Source organism: Etheostoma cragini, chromosome 7 (genome assembly GCF_013103735.1).
Source record: "Etheostoma cragini isolate CJK2018 chromosome 7, CSU_Ecrag_1.0, whole genome shotgun sequence".
Classification (NCBI taxonomy): domain Eukaryota; kingdom Metazoa; phylum Chordata; class Actinopteri; order Perciformes; family Percidae; genus Etheostoma; species Etheostoma cragini.
The window spans coordinates 15,993,577-16,011,614 of NC_048413.1; the positions used below are offsets into that span (position 1 = coordinate 15,993,577).

Genomic DNA, 18,038 nt, shown 5'->3' on the forward strand with positions numbered 1-18,038 from the left:
TTACGGAAGCCAGTTTTGTTGTAGCCATTGATGGTTTTTGTGACTGCACTTGGGGACACATTCAAAGTTTTTGCAATTTTCCAGACTGACTGACCGTCAATTCTCAAAGTAATGATGGCCACTTGTTTCTCTTTACTTAGCTGATTGGTTCTTGCCATAATATGAATTCTAACAGTTGTCCAATAGGGCTGTCGGCTGTGTATCAACCTGACTTCTGCACAACACAACTGATGGTCCCAACCCCATAAAATTCCACTAATTAACACTGACAAGCCACACCTGTGAAGTGAAAACCATTTCAGTTGATTACCTCATGACGCTCATTGGGAGAACAAGGGTTTGCAGCGCTATCAAAAAAGCAAAGGGTGGCTACTTTGAAGAAACTACAATATAAGACATGTTTTCAGTTATTTCACACTTTTGTGTTAAGTACATAATTCCACATGTGTTCATTCATAGTTTGATGCCTTCAGTGAAATTAAACAATGTAAATAGTCCTGAAAAAAACCCAGCATTGAATGAGAAGGTGGTTCCAAACCTTTGGCCTGTACTTTATATATATAAGTATGTATGTATGTATATATGTGTATGTTTATGTATATATATATATATATGTATATATGTATACACACACATACAGTATAATATGTAAATGTATTTTCATGCAAATCAAAGTTAGTGGCAATTAAATGCTCAAATATATTTTTGGAATAATGAGTGAATTATGCTTCATCCGCCAACATATTTCTATTTCTTAACCTTCCTTCTACCTGCTTTGGTATGTAAATGAGGTATTTTAGTCCACCAGAGCTAAAATAATCTGAGTTTCATTTGCATCTTGAATACTCTCATTACCTTAAAAAAAGATAGGAAGATATGAAGCATTGCAGATTATTATCAAAGCTTTTCAACACATTTCCCTGTGTGATCTGTGGTGTTGTTTGCAATTTGTATTTTCAATTCCAAGACAGCACACAGTCTTTCAAAAATATATACATTTCTTAGTGCTGTCAAACGATGAAAATATTTAATTGCGATTAATAGCATTAATGTCAGTTAACTCGCAATTAATCACAATTCATTTTTGATTAAAAAGCACACGTTTTTATCTGTCATAAATGTACCTTGATTATTCTTTTCTACTTTAGATTGGGCAACCCGTTTGCCAACGCAGTTAATAACACCGTTAATAACGCAGTTAATAACCCAGTTAATAACACGTTTAACTGACAGCACTTACATTTACACCTATTTATAGGGTCTAAAAAGGACAGCACTTTTATTCTAGAACATGCATTCAACAACTCATTGAGGCAAATTCATGTTGGTCTCATCATTTATGCTAAAAGCTTTGATAAATAAACTCCTACTCATTCTATACAGACACACAAAGAATATATTTGCAGAACTTGATTTGCATACTACCAACATTGTTAATCATTAATTATGCTTTTGTCACTGATGCTTTTATTGTTATTTTGTGCTGCATGGTCTGGAAACTAGGCCTGCACAATTAATAGTTATAAAATCACGATCTCAATTCACCCTGTTCACAATTATTATTATCTTTTTTTAAATGACTTTGGTTCTCATTTAATTTTAAGAGCCAAATGCATTACAAATGCTACAACCTTCTTCTGTGAGTTTTAAACAGATTGTATAAAATAGGTTTTAAAGTGCTCCCAAGCGCTGCAATGCTCTCCCTTCTCTTGATTGATTCATTTTTACAGTCTTGTGGTGATGCTCAATGTGCTATAAGTGCCAAAATTATAGAGCAAATTACGCTAGATCTTTCCGACCGTAACATTTCCCGTAGACGTGTATAGTTTCCAACTGGAAACCCAGCAATTCCTACATTCCTTGTAAACTTGTACACAACAAACAGTCTGTGTCCTCGCCTGGCTTCACGGTGATACCAAAAGTTGGAAGAAAGCGGCAGAATCCTATTTGATTATGACTGTGTTACATAAAAGCAAGTGCCTGTAAGTGGAAGCTGGTGAAACATGTGGACAGTTTATTACAGGAAAACATCCCATGAATTTGAAAGTAGCCTACATTTGAAAAACTAACAAAAGAAGGCTAACCTAGCTTACCTTGAAAAGGTAAAGGAGCCCACCAAGCCCCCTTTCCCCGAAACAGAAGCTAACCCCGGTAATGTTACGGTCATAGATGTATGGATATGTAGGGTCAGCAGCATGACGGAGACAACAGCAGGACAGAGAACACTGCAAATTCTACAAATATGTATTAATTTGTCCTGTTATTGTTGAACGCATTGTGAATACATATTTCAAAAATTGTATGATGTTTTTGAGTTATTACACAATATTTTTTCTGATCTTTTCGAATCCCCGACAAATAACCTGTATTACAAAAAAAACACTAATAAAACCTAAACTAGAAGCTAAGCATTTTTAAAAAAGCTACGCATTAAAAAAAAAACTTTAAAAGCCAATTGAAACTAAACTCAATTTGAAAACAAAAAGTTAAAATGAAACTCATCAAAACTAATGAAAAATGAAAAACTATAATAACTTTGGTTTGGTACTGCCAATTTGTTTTTTGGCAAAATATGTGGCAAAGAATTTTGAAATCAGTTATAAGCAACACAATTGTGATTCTTATTTTTCCCTAAATTGTGCAGGCCTACTGGAAACAACCTGTTCTTTGTATGAAACTCTCTCTCTGCCGTCGTTGCTTTCCATGTCTTATACTCTTTCACCTTCGTTCTCTCTTCCTCTGTGACTCTTCATCCTCTGCTGTTCCCAGTCTGCCTATCTGCTCTTTCACATATCCACTTTTGCTCCTCATTCTTGCACTTGGTTGATGACAGTCTGGTATTTGAGTTGTGTGCCTTCCGTTCCATGATATGCTCTGTTGTGTCACTGCTGCTGCCTGGTCTCTCTCTTTCTTTCTTTTTTCTACCTTTCTTCTTTCTCCACCCTGGAAGCCTACCGACTTAAACGTACGTGTCTGCCTCAGATGTCCTAATTCATAACTGTACAATTCTTATACCGATGCTTAACTCCTCACTGACTCTACTTGTTACCCCCCGTGATCCACCTGAACGCCCCAACCTACTTCTCTCTCCATCCAACTCGCTTCCCCATGGCAGGACTTCCTGGGACAGATCTACTGTACACTGGGAGAGATTGTGGGCTCACCTGCCAGTCGTCTGGAAAAACCTCTCGGGTGAGTGTTTAATTTATTGTGTGTCTGTAGCGTGTGGCAGGAATAAGAGCCACTCAGAGCCATGGAGAAGCTTTTCCTTTACTTTTGCAAACACGAGTTTTCAGATATTATCAGATAATATAAACTTAGTGCCAATTCCCAGCACATTCAAATGTGACATGCTTCTCATGCTGGATTTTAGACATTGCAGCAAAGATGAGGCTGTGATGAATATGTCTGCCTTCAAGAGCCATCTGTATCATACATTACACTGCAAGATTAGACCCTTGTGCTTGGATGGGAATGGGTAATTGAACACGACCGGGGGCTTCCTCATTGCAATTACTGTCGTCAGGGAGGCGATATAGCACGGAGAGCGGATTGAAGTAAGCATGTGACACATGGCACTATCAACTCCGCTTCAACGTGAATTGGGAAATATGAAACCCTAAAGCCATTAGCACCCACACACCTATGCGTAGTCTTTGAGTTATGTTTTTTTTTTTTTGGGAAGTGATAAGAAGAGTTTAAAAAAAAAAAACTACAAAGTTTTTGTTTGTGTGCGAGACTATGGAGTGCAGCCTGTTTTCCTCTATGTGAAGTATGAGGCCGCGGTAGCCCTTGCAGCGGGGGGTTTGTCTGAATAACAAGGTTTTTGGTGTTGACCATGAACTCTGCCAGGGAGTGGTGGCGATGGATTACAGCTCTCTCTGCCCTTCAGTGCTGAATAAGAGGATGAGCAGGATCAAGAGACAGTGTTCGCTGGTATGCTGTAAACTAGGCTTTACACCCCACATCAGAGACAGAAGCCCCAGGCAAACATGATGGACAAAAGTATTGATTCTGCAGCTTCAGCGGGGTTCCTTGATAATCGCAGAGATTCTGAACTGATGCAACATCCAATTTTGTTGCAGCTGAGGGTGATGGCGATGATATGGTTGTCGTTACAGACGTCAGATCACAAACTGAAGAAATACTCCCTTATGAAAACATTCATTTTTGTTGCTATTAACTGCCCCTACAAATTATGTCAGTGAGTAGCAATTTGGAAAAAAAAGAAAAAGAAAAGTGTAGGTTTTTTTTGATTTACTGTACCTAATGAAATTCTGTTAAGGGTTTAGTTGTATTCAGCCCTGTCCTGTTTGAATGGCTAGACGGCACCCATGGGAATTGGAGTTTTCCTTGCCTCCTGTGATAGACGATAGCTCAGAAGTTGTTTAATGGCTGTGTGCTCCATTTCCTTGTAATGTGTCCTGATATGACAGTGCCTTTCTGGACTGGAGCTTTAAGGGAACGACTCCAGCAGGGTCTGAGGAAATCTGTTAGCCATGCTTAAACAAGCCCTCCCAAGGCACACAGCATCCAATGACCTGCTTAAGAAGCACATCAGCAGCCGTTTTCCTATTTTCCACACTTTATCTCTTATTTATTCTCCCTCCTTCCATCTACCAGATTCTTTTTTTTCTAGGCTGACCCCGTTTCTCCTCATTGTGTTTCCTATTTTTTTCTTCCTCCAAAACCTCTCCCTCTCTCTCAGTCTGCCTTCAATCTGCTCCCTCTCCCAAACAGCACAAAAAAGTGTACTAATGTAATGCGTACTTTTGAGGACACATTACTGACTTATCCTAGTCTTATGATACTGTTAACCATAACTGCTGCAGTACATACCTCCCAAAATGAACCCGGTCATAATTCTAAACTTTTAACCTCAAAGAGTCTTAGCCCTTCTGTCTGATTTTAATTTTTTTAACATTGACCAAACGTTTTGCGCCCAGATGGTTGGTACACACACATCAGTGTGTACCCTCAATGTGACATTTAGTTAGCTTAAACCATATTTCCTACAAAGTTCAGTTATTGTATGCTAAAAATGTAAAAATACATTTAGGAAAAAATGGAATTACTATTGTGCATGTTTGTAGGTTTTTTTCCCAAACACCTAGTGTGTTTAGGGGTATTTTAGCCCAGGAATCTTTGATAGGGGGTCCAGGACTCCTAGAAGGTCCTCGGAGGCAATACAGGGGGGTCTCCAAACTATTGTTCATTTAAAAAAAAATATATATATATATAGTCTTAACATGAATCAAAACATATTAATAGCAGTTACAAATACCCACTGCTTACTGGCCAATTGGTATGGTAGTCACTAAAGCCATCCACAGATACAGTTAAAGGTGCCCTGCTACACAAAACCGTTTTTACTTGCATTTTTTAAAATATGTAATCTCCATATGTGTTTGTGTTATGTTGTAAATGTGAAAATAAAGTGCTACTTCCTCTGTCTGCTCTAGTCACTGAAAACAAATAAACGGAGAAATCAGGCCAATGGCAAAAGCTAGTCACGTCATGTTACCTAAGCTCATTACTATTCATGAGCTCATCCAGATACGCTGGGTAAATGATACTGATAGCCAGGCTCTCATTGGCTTTTATGCAATCACAGTGAAGCAGCTTGGCTTGTTGGATATTAAAGAGAACTGGCACAAATTGAGCTGAGTCTTCCTGCAGGCTTTCTATATCACACTAGAATGACTTGAAACAAGGTAACCAAGACATTCTTTCTACAGAAAAATGTTTCAGAGTCCATAGTATAACTTCAGACATTACCACAAAGTAATGACATACGTGTGGCAGGGCACCTTTAACCCTAAGGAGTCATGGTGCCACATGTATGTTTAAGATTAAAACATGGTTTATAAAATCAAGCCAACAATCAGGCGATTTGAATAGCTTAGAAAAAAGGTATCTATTAAAGGCTTCAGGCTGACATGCAGGCTGACATGCAAGTTACTGTTGGCCAAGTTTTATATGTAAGGTGAGCGTGTGAAAAACACAACTCAAACAACAAACCCAAAACAAACCCTGCTGGCTGTGAGGACAGAGAGATCTGAGGCCTGTACTACGAATCAAGAGCAACATGTCCAGGTTTTCTTTCAGTTACCCAGCATAACTAACCTTGCGGATCTACAAAACGTGTCACCACGGTGGCTAACAACTAGTTTAAACTACCCAGGGTGTCCCAATCCAGCGGCGAGCGTGTGTTCACATAGAAGAGGCTGCTTTGCACAGCATGAATAATCACAAACCTCTACCAGTACCACATATTTTACATAAGAAGAATAAGCTATATTTCTACATAAATATGATGAACTTGGACACGGTTTCACAGGAAAAACGCAATACAGTCGCTACTTCTTAAACCAGAAGGAAAGCTGGCAAAAATAGCCTACGCTGTACATGCGTAAATCAAAACGCTTAACAATATCCCTTCTCCATCAGTCAGGCACAAGATCTAACCATAATTACACTTTAGCTACCCATAATCTGTTGTTGCTTTAGCCTTTTATTTCAGTTGCTACCCTGACAGTGGTAAGCAATCTGAGAGCACTTAAAAAATATAAAAACATAATTAAAATGCGTGCATTGGCAACACACGGCTGTAGAAGCCGACCTATACGAAATCCTGTAGGTTAATCTCACTCGGCCAACATTTGAATATTTTTTTATATTTATTACTTTTAGGGGGCAAAATCACCATCACCAAACCCACCAGAATCCATTTAAATAATCAGTACTTTTACAGCCTGCACGTAATTCCATTCACTTAAAACCTATATCTTTCATAAAGATACCCATCGGGGAATGTTAAGGGGGTTGTTTTAACTTTTATGAGCGCACCTCTCTCTCTCTCTCTCTTTCTCTCTCTCTCTTCACACCAAGCTTCAGCTATTCTTCTTAGAACGGTGACGTTGTTACCAATCGAGTATTTGATTCGTCAGTAGGCGGTGCTTTTACACGGGTTGATCTCTAATTTCCAACATAACCTGCTCCCAACTAGGTTAGGTGTACAGCATAAGTTACCATGGCGATTGAACCCGGTAACAAGTGATCCACCCATACACCTGAAGTTACCTCGTTAATGCAAAATATTGCTTTGTAGTACAGGCCTCAGCTGAGCTTCAGCCATCTTTAATTGTAAACGGAAAGCAATCAGGCACAGTGGATTCAGGTGTGGCTGATTCTCCTGCCACACCTTGCCCCTCGCAGAACGTTTACACGTGGCCGCCTATTTTCAAAGACGGACATTTCAGCCTCTCCGTTTTCAAAAATGTCATCGTGCATAGCTGTCAGCTTTCAGAAAAGTGTTTGTTTACATAGATCCGTGTACATATTCCATCAAGAGCATTCCAAACCTGTAAGTGGCAGTGCAACAAGAAGCTCCAGCCCAAATTAGCCATTCAGAATCCCAAAAATAGCAACCACAGCAACAAATCAATTACTTTCTCCTCTCTTCTTCACTTTCTAGGCTACCTAAACCTCTGTTTGTCTCAGTTTACATGCAAATTAATTTTTCCACCATCTCTTAGAAAGAATCATTTTCAGAAAACAAAGGGAACGAACGAAGGGAAATGTTTCTGTTTCTCAAAATAACCATGTACGTGTAAATGGGGTATCAGACTGTTTAAAAAAATACCCAAGAGCCACCCACAAAAGTGGGAGGGGTCATCACATATGCCAATGCAAATTAGTTGGATAAGAATGTAAGTTTGAGAAAACTAGGTTGAATATCATATTGACCTACTTTTACTTTGTGTAGTCTTATCTTAAAAATGAACCCTAACCACTTCCCATATACTCACACTCTTTCTCTTTCATGTAAGCAAAAACATAACCTGCTACTCACGTTTGGCTCAATCGTTTACTTTAATTATTCCTGAATTTGTATGTGCACATGGGGACAAACGTAGCGTTCTGCCTTTTACTTTAGAACACATTTCTTCAGACGTATTTGTCTTAGGGAAAATAACAGGTTTGAGCAGATGTATGTATCCCCACCTGCCTTTTTATTAAGACAGAAATAAAGCACAAACTGATGCAGTGGTACAGATCCTTTCTGTTCATAATTTGGGTTTAATGAGGAGCATGTACATAGATGCAAGATACAGTAAGCACTTTCTAGTGCAATTCTTGTGACTTTTGCAGTTATAAGGAAAGATATAATCCATCCATACAATAAACTAAAATATAGTTTCTGTAGTCTTATACAATAAGTCTACAAAAGCTCTATTAACTACAAATGACTATTTGTAAGAAGATGTTTTGAAATAAAATGCATGCTCTGCTAGAATGTACCATGGATGTGAAACCCCCATGGAAGTTTGATGTAATTTAGATTTTATGCCATGTGTTCTGTTATCAGTGTGACAGTACGTTACTGTGTTTTCTACGCCTTCACCATAAACTGTTAAACTGTTAAACTGTGTCTTCATAGCTCCAGAGAGCTTGCACCACAGTGGAATGCTGAATGCAAAACTTCAAAGTCAAAGGCCAAGCAGAAATTAGATTTAAATAAGCCCAGGGATGGCATTCAAAAATGAAATCATAAAAAAAGACAAGATGAAAGTGCAGTTAAACTAACACATTTTCTTTTGGATTTTTACTTGTTTTGATGAAGACATAATTTGATTGACACATTGGCTGGTGCACACGTTAAATTATAACTGCTCACACCAGTGCAGATGATGAATGATAAACAGTGAACAGAGTGATGAATGATAACGTTTTTATAATGAAACTTGGTTATGCTTTCATCATATCAACCATGTTTTTATTGACTGATTTATCTTTGTGCCAAAACAAGTCAGAATTTAAGACATCTAAAAAAACTGTTGTCAGCTCTGAAACACAAGGATGCATAAAATAAACCATTGTTATTTTAGTACAGACTTGAATTTGAATTATTCTATCGTACTCCCTCAAGCTCTCATCTCTGTGTCTACATGTGTCTACTGTGTAGACTAGACATTTCACCTGTGAATCTGCGCTCATATATCTCTAACTATTCTTTTTGCTCCCTATAATTGAGTTTAAGACTAGTTATTGAATACAGCAACAGTAGTATAATGTAATGAAATCTAACACAACAGCAATGCAATAAATACCATGTCTATGAAACCTACCATGTTTATTTGTTGACACTGAGTCAGAGGTGTTAGTTCAACTCTGGTTATTCTATTTTCTCTTCGGTCTAATGTTTATGCAGCTCACAGTCCATCAGTGGATAAAGAACAAAATAATGATTTTAATTGTATTTAATTGTGCTAAAAACCCTCACTTTGTCATCAGCACTGTGATGAAAAAGTAGAACAATATTATTAACAGTACTAATACTCCTTACCGGATGTTAGAGAAACATTTCACTGAACTATGAATGAAGTTTGCTCCGTATGGTGAGCCCTGCCTCTCTTAGTCACGGTTGCAATGCCTTTCCATTGGCACATGTCACATACATCTGATGTGTTTGGCAAATGCAACGCTGTCTCGGCTAGCGGTGGCTGGAGTTGCTGGAGTGTAAATGTCCCCAAATCCAATGAAGAGCAGTACAGTGCCACTTATGTCCCCCTTAACTCAAAAGGCATCTAGCACCAAACTTGTGCTGGTTGTGAATAAGGAATTTTTTTAAACATAACTGGTAACCCCACAAACTAATGCTGCCAGTTAATCATATGCTAACTCTCTGTCTTATATACCGCTTGCTTAAGCTACTATCATCCGTAAAAGAGGTGTCAAAAGTATTCACATTTATCACTCAGGAAGAGTTATAGATGCTAGAGTTTAAAAGTACTGGTTTCAAAACTACTTAAAGTATAAAAGTAATGTAAGGGGAAAAAATAATATCAATGTGTTTTTTCAAATTAGAAGGCGAGTTTTGAAACAATTACCCCGTTTTACTTGGGTGCACAGAGATTGCAACGCATTAAGAAGGAGTTGTTTTTGCATCCAACCATTTCTGAAAATTCTTCCAGGTACTGCCAGGGATGTAGAAGGATTGGCTGGTCTGCCTGGCTACCAACCTCCTCGCTGGTGCTTGTTTGGGATATTTCGCTTGAGTTCTTTTGAGTCTCTGCCACGGACATCTTCATACTAGGCTACACACGTCTGCTATTTCCTTGCTGGAGTGTGACGTGATTTGTGTCATGTGCAGGTGCAATGGATCGCGTACAAAGCAATGGGTAGTCGGAATGGTATATGTTTACACTTCTCATCCAACCACAATCCATTTCACTCTATCCGGATGGCATGATTTATCTAGATAGGTCTTTGTTTTTGTGCTGTTGTTGTTGTTTTTTTAACGATGACAGCCGGAATGAAAACAAGCCAAATCAAAATAGGAGTAAAAAAACTATTTTTAAAATGTAAAGTGTAGAAAGTACAAAGAAATGCGTTAAAATTTAAGGAGTAGAAGTAAACAGTCTGCTGTAAAATAAGTACTCAAGTAAAGACCCAACATGTCTACTTAAGTTCGGTAACAAAGTATTTGTACTTCTTTACTTGAAACCTCCGGTTAGTCAGCCGGACATTCTAATAAATGCAGAAAAGTTGGAGCAGACTGACCAACAAAAAGACACCACCATCCAGTATCAGTCATACTACAGCCCAATGCACATCGCTCCATCATCAGAACAGATATCCAATGTCTGACCAGCCTGCCATGCCTAGTTACTATTGCTGAGCTATGATTGGACCGTCTTTGCATAGTGGAGGGGTTTAGAAATCAACCACAAAGACCTTATAGTACGGAGACAAAATACAGTTTCTAAAATACATCTTTTTAGACTGGCTGATTGACTATGGGCTATTCAGCGGCAGTTTCACTGAGATGGAAACAAATGCTGCAGATTTAAGGAAAGAGAGGAGTTCATGTTTTGGTGAAAATAAAAGTCCTTAATCTAGGTTTTCTTGAAACGCCTGTCTAGCTCTGTGTTTTCCTGTATTACTCATCTGGAAGGTAAAGGCCTACTGTTGTAGAAAAAAATGTTTTTCTTCTTCTTTTTTTTATCCTGGTATCCTCTTTCCTGTTCTTGTTTTCCAGTTCCTATTATTTTCTCTGATTAACATACTTTTAGTGTCTCTTGTTTTTTTATTAAGTCTGTCTGCCTTTTGTCTAGCTTAGTGTTGAAACAAAGCCTTTTACCTTGGTCAGTGTGAGTGAGACCTTATGTTTAGAGCCAGTTAATGCTGGCTCACACCTCATTCAACAAAGGACTGTTTTTTTAATCATTTGTCGCAGATGATATACAATACGTAGGTCTATGCAATTCTACGAAGATCATTTTGTGAGTGAAGGTCTTCTCAGCTTATTATTCTGTTGCTCCTGTAACCTTGTATAAAACCTTGACCCTACTGCTTCTTGTGAGCTTCTCTTTCTGCTGCGCAGTGAATAAAACTCATCTGAACCAGCCACTGAATTGGACCTGAGAGAACCTTTTTTCTTCACAGAGAGCATCCTCTGCCTCAGGACATTACAAACAATTAGAACATTTTGCTGCGTTGCTAAATGCCAATTTTAGCTCCAAGGCTGAACACTAACAAGGGTCCCTCTCTAACAATGTATAATTCTGCTTGGGCGAGGAAAACCCCAACCTTGCTGATTCTACAAGAATCTTTTTTTGTAGCTTCCATTCTTTTTTCAAAAGAGGCAATAAGCCGCCTCCTTCAGCAGCCCAGCTCATTTTAAGTTATTCACCTTTGCCTTCTCACTTTGGCATTGAGGTGAATTGCTGTGTTAATGTTTCTGACTCTTCAAAGATTTTTGGCATCACACAAATCTAAAATTCCCACATCTTTTCCATCATAAAAAGAAACAATTCATTTAATGTTGTTAAAGGTCTTTGTTTTTAAAGCTCTGTGGAAAATAGGGTTATAGATTTTTGTCCACACTAATAATGGAGGCCTCAAGTGCAAGGGCAGCAGAGGTTGTTACTCTTCTGATAAACTTAGCTGCTTTGTTTTCCACTTAGAGCAGACAGTGTTAATTTCTCTCATGCCCACAGGCCGCCATCTGATGTAAAGGTGAGAAAGCGCCTCGGGAGCCGCTGAACGAGTGCTCTGCTGCCCCAGTTTAACGCTCCCATGTTGTTAATCTATTCAGTAGCCGAAAACGATCTGTTGGCAAGCAGATTGCAATCTATAGTCAGCAGTGACCGCCACAGATGAGGTCAGGGCGACCCGGTGTAACTTGGTATGAATTCCATTACTTGCCGCCCAGCATTAGGTGAGGGGGCCAAAAGTAGCGTGGCCTTGTGACACAGCGGGCATATGGGAGAAAAGAATCAGCTGTGCTTTAATGTCAAGCAGCCAGAGGGGGGAGTGGGATATAGTGTGACTTACATCATATGTGTAATACCACATTAACAAAGAGAATTGGGCATCTCTTGGCCTCGATAGAGGGGGATGTTCTGTTCTTGCCGGTGGAAATTGAAATGGCCTTGTTATGTCCTCTAGAGAAGGTTTTTCTTGTTGGCAGGAGAGAGCACAAGGGAGGAAGTGAACTGTCTTTCTCATGCTTTTTGAGTAGTTTTTGTTGAGAGAGAAAGTAAGTGAGTGAGAGAGATATTCTTTTTGATTGACAGCTTCTCCTAATCCTCTTTCATTTGACGAAACAATTAGTTATTAGCTTGCAGGTGGTTGATGAATGCCTCATTTGTTTAGAATCACAATAAATCAAAATTAGATAATCAAAACGTCAACAGTGTCATTACAGCAATACTACAATGGAATGCAATCAAAATGTAATCGTATTTCATATTTAGTGTTCATAACTACATAAGGGCAATTAGAATGCCCATAAATAACAGGAGTATTTTCATTCACTGAGATTGTGATAATGCTCATTTTGCATCAGTGGGGGACCTGAGGTATCCACTGAAAAGCACCCAAAAGAAGAAAAAGGATGGCCTGTTGGTGACTATGTGGTTTCATCTTTTGCCCCTCAGTTGTTTTGTAAATCCATTTGACATTTTCTGCACCACATTTTTCAACCCTGTTTACTTTCCTTGTGCTCATTCTAACAAAGCTTCAAAGAGTTTAGCACAGGTTGCCTAAAGCTACCTGCTAACACAAACACCAGCTCTTCTTCCAGGACCATGTAGCTCTCTTTTTTCTATCTAAGAACTAAAGTTAGGTATTTTTGTGCCCTTTTGAATTAGCCAGTGCACTTTTAATCCTCTTTTAAAAAAAATCCTGGTGTGGTGAGGGATTTTGGATGATTATCGGTGTATAAAGATCAAGCGCGTTAGGGATATAATCCCATTTGAACCCACACAGAGTTTTGGCAACCTTGTCTAATTCTGTTCAACTACGATCTGCCCACTGCCACAAACATTTATAGTGGCACAAAGCCAGATTATCTGTTGCCTTTACCTCTTTTGATCTCGGACTGAAACCAGTTAGATTTGTTCATTTACTCATATCCTCTTGTGAACCAGATATATTCATTGGATTCACTAACCATTTCAATCTCACTGAAGCTATTGTTTCGTGCAGTGAAAATGATTCTTGTTACACTCTACCTTCCCAAATAATATGTTTTGATTTGCTTATCCTCATGTGTGAAATTGCAAAGTAACAATCTTCTTAGCTTGATAACACTGCAGTCATTTTTTGGGAAGAAAAAGATGTGGACCCAACCATAGACAGTTAAAGAAAAACCCAACCTGCAACAGCTGCAGTGTGAAAAAAACACATTTTCTTCTTCTTGGGCTCTCACTCATATTGTTGGGTAGATAACCCTCCCCCACTTTCTCTCTCTTTCATATGCATGACACGTTGCAACGTTGTTAAATATCAAGACCATTCCTCATCCTAATGACCTAATGTGAACAGCATCAACAATTGCTTCCTTCTCCCTCTTTGGACTTTAATCTCACCAACATCCAGCCACCCCACCTCCACACTGATAGGTAATGGAGAATACAGGCATTGTCAATCACCATTTTACGACAGCAACTGCCTCTAGATGGGAAATTATAGAGGCCATACATTGAGACTGAACATCCATAATATAATTTGTCGTGCACAATGATCTTGTTTTTTAGAAGAATACATGACTCAAATATGTTTTCCAAGGGAAAAGAGATATTCTCATTTGTATTCTGCAGAACAGCAGTATCAGAAAATTTGGCCAAGTGAATGTAGTGATGCTGAAATATGCTGCTTGATCTCTTTCCATTCAGTTGATCAAGCAGGGCATCTGTCAAGGCAGCTGTGGCTAACTCTGTTTCAGTGCGAGCTAAGATCATGACAGCCCTTCTTCCTTCTTACTTATTTCTGTGCAACGAAAGCCACACTGCTTCAAGACCCAGTTTCACTTATTTGTTATCTTCATTAAGTTTAGTTTGATACTCTGGGTTGCTGTTAAATTGGAGAGACAGTAAAGGAGGTAGCCTCAGTGACACAATGCTAAGCTGACTGTAAACATTATGCCCACTGAGATTTTCAGGCAACACCATGACACATCACATGATGGCATTGGATTGGTCAGGACCATATGGCATGCTCTCTGTTCAGTGCCAAGGGAAGCCTGTAAGTGACTGTATTAATTATGGAGAATTGTGAATGGTGATAACTATCTAACTAGCTACTGTACTTAGCAGGGGGTTGGTGCAGGCACTACTCACCTGCAGATGCTGGAAGCCTTAAAGCCTTTATCATATTACATTATTCATTCACTGGAAGCACAGAAGCCATGGACGATAACAGACCGTCATCAGTCTTCTCTGAACAAGACCACCTTATCAAAATTCCGTTCACTTGACTGCACCTCATTCTCTGAATTTAGATGTTGTTATTGCTTCTGCACAATGTTCTTTACTGTTGTTCCTCTAAACTGTAAACACATGTAATAGCATAAGTGCTCAAATTGCTGTTTTTCAAATAAACCTGTAATGCACCCGGTCATTCAGCCTGTAAAATCTCACGTCGGCACGTGAGGAGATCGGAGGGTCCTGCAGCTTTAAACTAAAGAGATACATTTTTTAAATTCTAACCAATCATATAGTTAATGTTTAATGTTAATTTTAATGTTTAATGTTGTGAAATGTTCTTCTATTTCACATTGTGGATGGTCACCATGATGCTCGAAGGCATTTAAAGTTGTTGGGCAGTTATTTCACTTATGAATGTATGTGACATCATACAGCGGAAGCTAATCTCTGTTTGATAGAAAGAAAAACATTTATGTTATCTGTTGTTTGACATTGTCAAATATAGACCCTGTATCACTGGCACAGTATGAAAGGGTTATGATTGCGCTATTCTTACAGCCTTCCTTGGTGTGGCTCAACATTTGGAGTATTCATTGTTAAATGTGACAATTTATGAAAATTTAAGGTGTATGCCAATATGGAAAGGGATCCTGCTTTGGGTAGCATTCATTTGATTAGTAAATTTCATGCAATATGCCCATTAGATTTAAATATTTTTGTGTTTGAGTGGAACTTCTTGCCTGATAGTGGGGGTAGAGGAAAGCTCAGAGGGTCAAGCAATTAATTTCAATAATGGTTTAACATGCAGTCACGTCCAAAACTGTGATAATCAATTGGACTACTGTAAGAGTGATCCTCTGAGGGCCGAGGGAACGAGCGAACAACGATGTATATACCTGAGTCATGCTTACTACCCAGCATGCATTGCGTAGTGTCAAGAAACCAATCTTAGTTGATATAAACAAACTATGATTTTGTAATAGTATAGTTTAATAGTATTTGGGGAGTTTTTTTGCAGATAAAGGGAAAAGCACCCCTTTTAAATCTCCCCTTTGACCTGCCCCCCCGCTCGTTAAGTGTGCTACGTAATAAGTACAGAGGGAAATGAAGTAGAGCAAGGCAAACAAATAACTAATTACTAACAACCTTGACCAACTTAAAATGAACAATGCCCTTGACTATCAATTTGTGTGATCTCAATGATATAAAAATTAAGTTCATCTGGCTTTGTATTGTCCATATTATCATGATTTAAGATTGCAATTATTCAAAAAAGTTGAAGTATAAGAGATCAGCCAGGATATAGATTTGTTAGTTTGGTTGTTCAAACATGAAACATTTTTCATTAGAAGATTACAAGCATGGGCTAAAAGGATTATTTCTTTGTATTAATGATTCTCTTTCTGTAAATGACATTCCTTTTTATGTGGTTTGTGGTTTTGTTTTGTGTATGAGGTGTTTGGCACTAGTTAGACATGTGTGGGTTGCACTGTTGTGTTGTGGCTGCTGTGGTATGTTTTATTTGTTCTTTATTTTTGCTAAATGGAGAATGTTGTGTGTGGACATTGGAATTAAAGGGGTTCTATGCAATATCACACACTTTTTAGGCTACAACATTTTTTGTCACTTACAGCAAACACCTCCTCACTATCAGCGAGCTGGCTGTCCCCTGAACACACTGTTAAATAAAAGGCGGTCTCTGTAGACAGCCCAGGCTAAACACATGGCAACAAAAACAAACTGGCCAACTTGCCCCACCAAATAAACCAAATTCCAGCTTTCCAGCCAATAACCGATAAGAAGGATTTGGAGGTGGGGGGAGGGGGGGTTAGTGCACAGAAGGGAGGGGATGAGGAAGAGAGTGGGGCGAGCTAGCCTCATTTTGTTTCAAAATACTTTGAATGTCAACAAGAAGTGCCATCTCTCAACATCGCTTAGAGCACCTTTAATTACTGTTGTACTAGGTGTCATGTAATTCTGTGCAGGATGGGCTACTTAATGGCATGACACGTGAATAAAAATATCAATCAATCAATCAATTTGTTGTGTAGATGTAGTATTGTTTGTAGATATATGCTTAATAATGCATTCTAAAACACTGATGCTGTCAGATCAGTTTGTTGACATGGGTTGGTTAGCTGGGGATTGCCCGGCTGGTAAACATCACAACATCCTATTGGTGTTTGGTTGTTGTTATTTAAATGTTTAAGCAGCAGCAGAATCTGTGGGAAAAAAAATCCAACACACATTTACATGACCAACTGATTAAAGCCTGTCAGTTCCTGACTGGACAGCAGTCTGACTGGAGGCATTGTTCACATGCAGATAGTACAGCAAGGAGGGCCAAAGCAACCCATTTCACATAATTTCATCATCAAAGCCTTTTCCCACTGAGGAAGCATCATTGAATGAGTGCTGGAGGCATCTTAATGCAGGACACTCCATATCACCAGCAGTCACATTTCAGTTCAAAAGGTTTTAGAACTAGCAGAGAAATTGGAAGTCTGTGCAATGAAAAAAGAACTCTTGTGCCACAGATAAATGGCAGGAACTGTATTTATCCACTCTGTGCTTGTTTGCTCTGCAAGTTAACTAGTCATTGTAGGGGAAACTATCGCACTTAATAATGCATGCTTAATTTAAAAGACCATTGCCCTTTTGGTACCTGCTCTCGTCTCAGCAGCAGAGATTAGAGCAGGGTGGTGCATCTAAACGTGTCTGGAGCTGATATTTTACCAACCACTTGGTCTCATTTCCCAGTTTGAAAGGAGTATTGGTCTAATCGTGAACCCAGGGAGATCATTTGACTTGTGGAGTGTGCAGTGTTTACTATCCTCATTGGTGAGGACTTTACTGGCTCTTTGAGGCATCATCAAACTGCACAGTGGTGATTTAGAGTGAAACATCAATAATTCAAGGACAGTTAATTCACCTTGAGATTGGTATCCATGGAGCTTGTTGATAGAGCCTTGGAATGAAGTGGGCCTGACCTCTCAGAGTAAGATGGCTTCATTTTACATTTTGCCTCATTAAAGGCTGAGTAGGAAAGTCATCTTGCACACAGGGGTATGCAGCAATTCCAGTTGGATGCTTTTAATCGGTGGATTTATATTAAGGTATTGATCAAAGGTGATACATCATACAGTTACTTTTATAGATGCATTTAATATGGGCCTGGGAAACCAGAGAGAGGCCAGTAAAGGTTAATGGAAGGACCCCGTACCACAGCTCTTAAAAACACTTCAACACTTTCTCCACGAGCCAGGAAAACATGTTACATCTCTTGATAGGTCCGCTGGCATACACAGCACTGTTTGTTGA

General features: G+C 38.9%; 1 protein-coding gene across 2 annotated transcripts in view; it reads left to right on the top strand.

The window, feature by feature from the left end:
* The window catches only part of cpne5a (copine Va), a 76,612-nt gene that overhangs the window by 25,798 nt on the left and 32,776 nt on the right, over positions 1–18,038 (top strand). The window contains exons 6-7 of one of the 2 annotated variants that reach the window (XM_034877249.1): positions 2,951–2,965; positions 3,116–3,192. In XM_034877249.1, coding sequence (XP_034733140.1) covers positions 2,951–2,965; positions 3,116–3,192 — 92 coding nt within the window. The remainder of the gene's footprint in view (positions 1–2,950; positions 2,966–3,115; positions 3,193–18,038) is intronic. The other variant, XM_034877250.1, reaches the window with a different exon arrangement.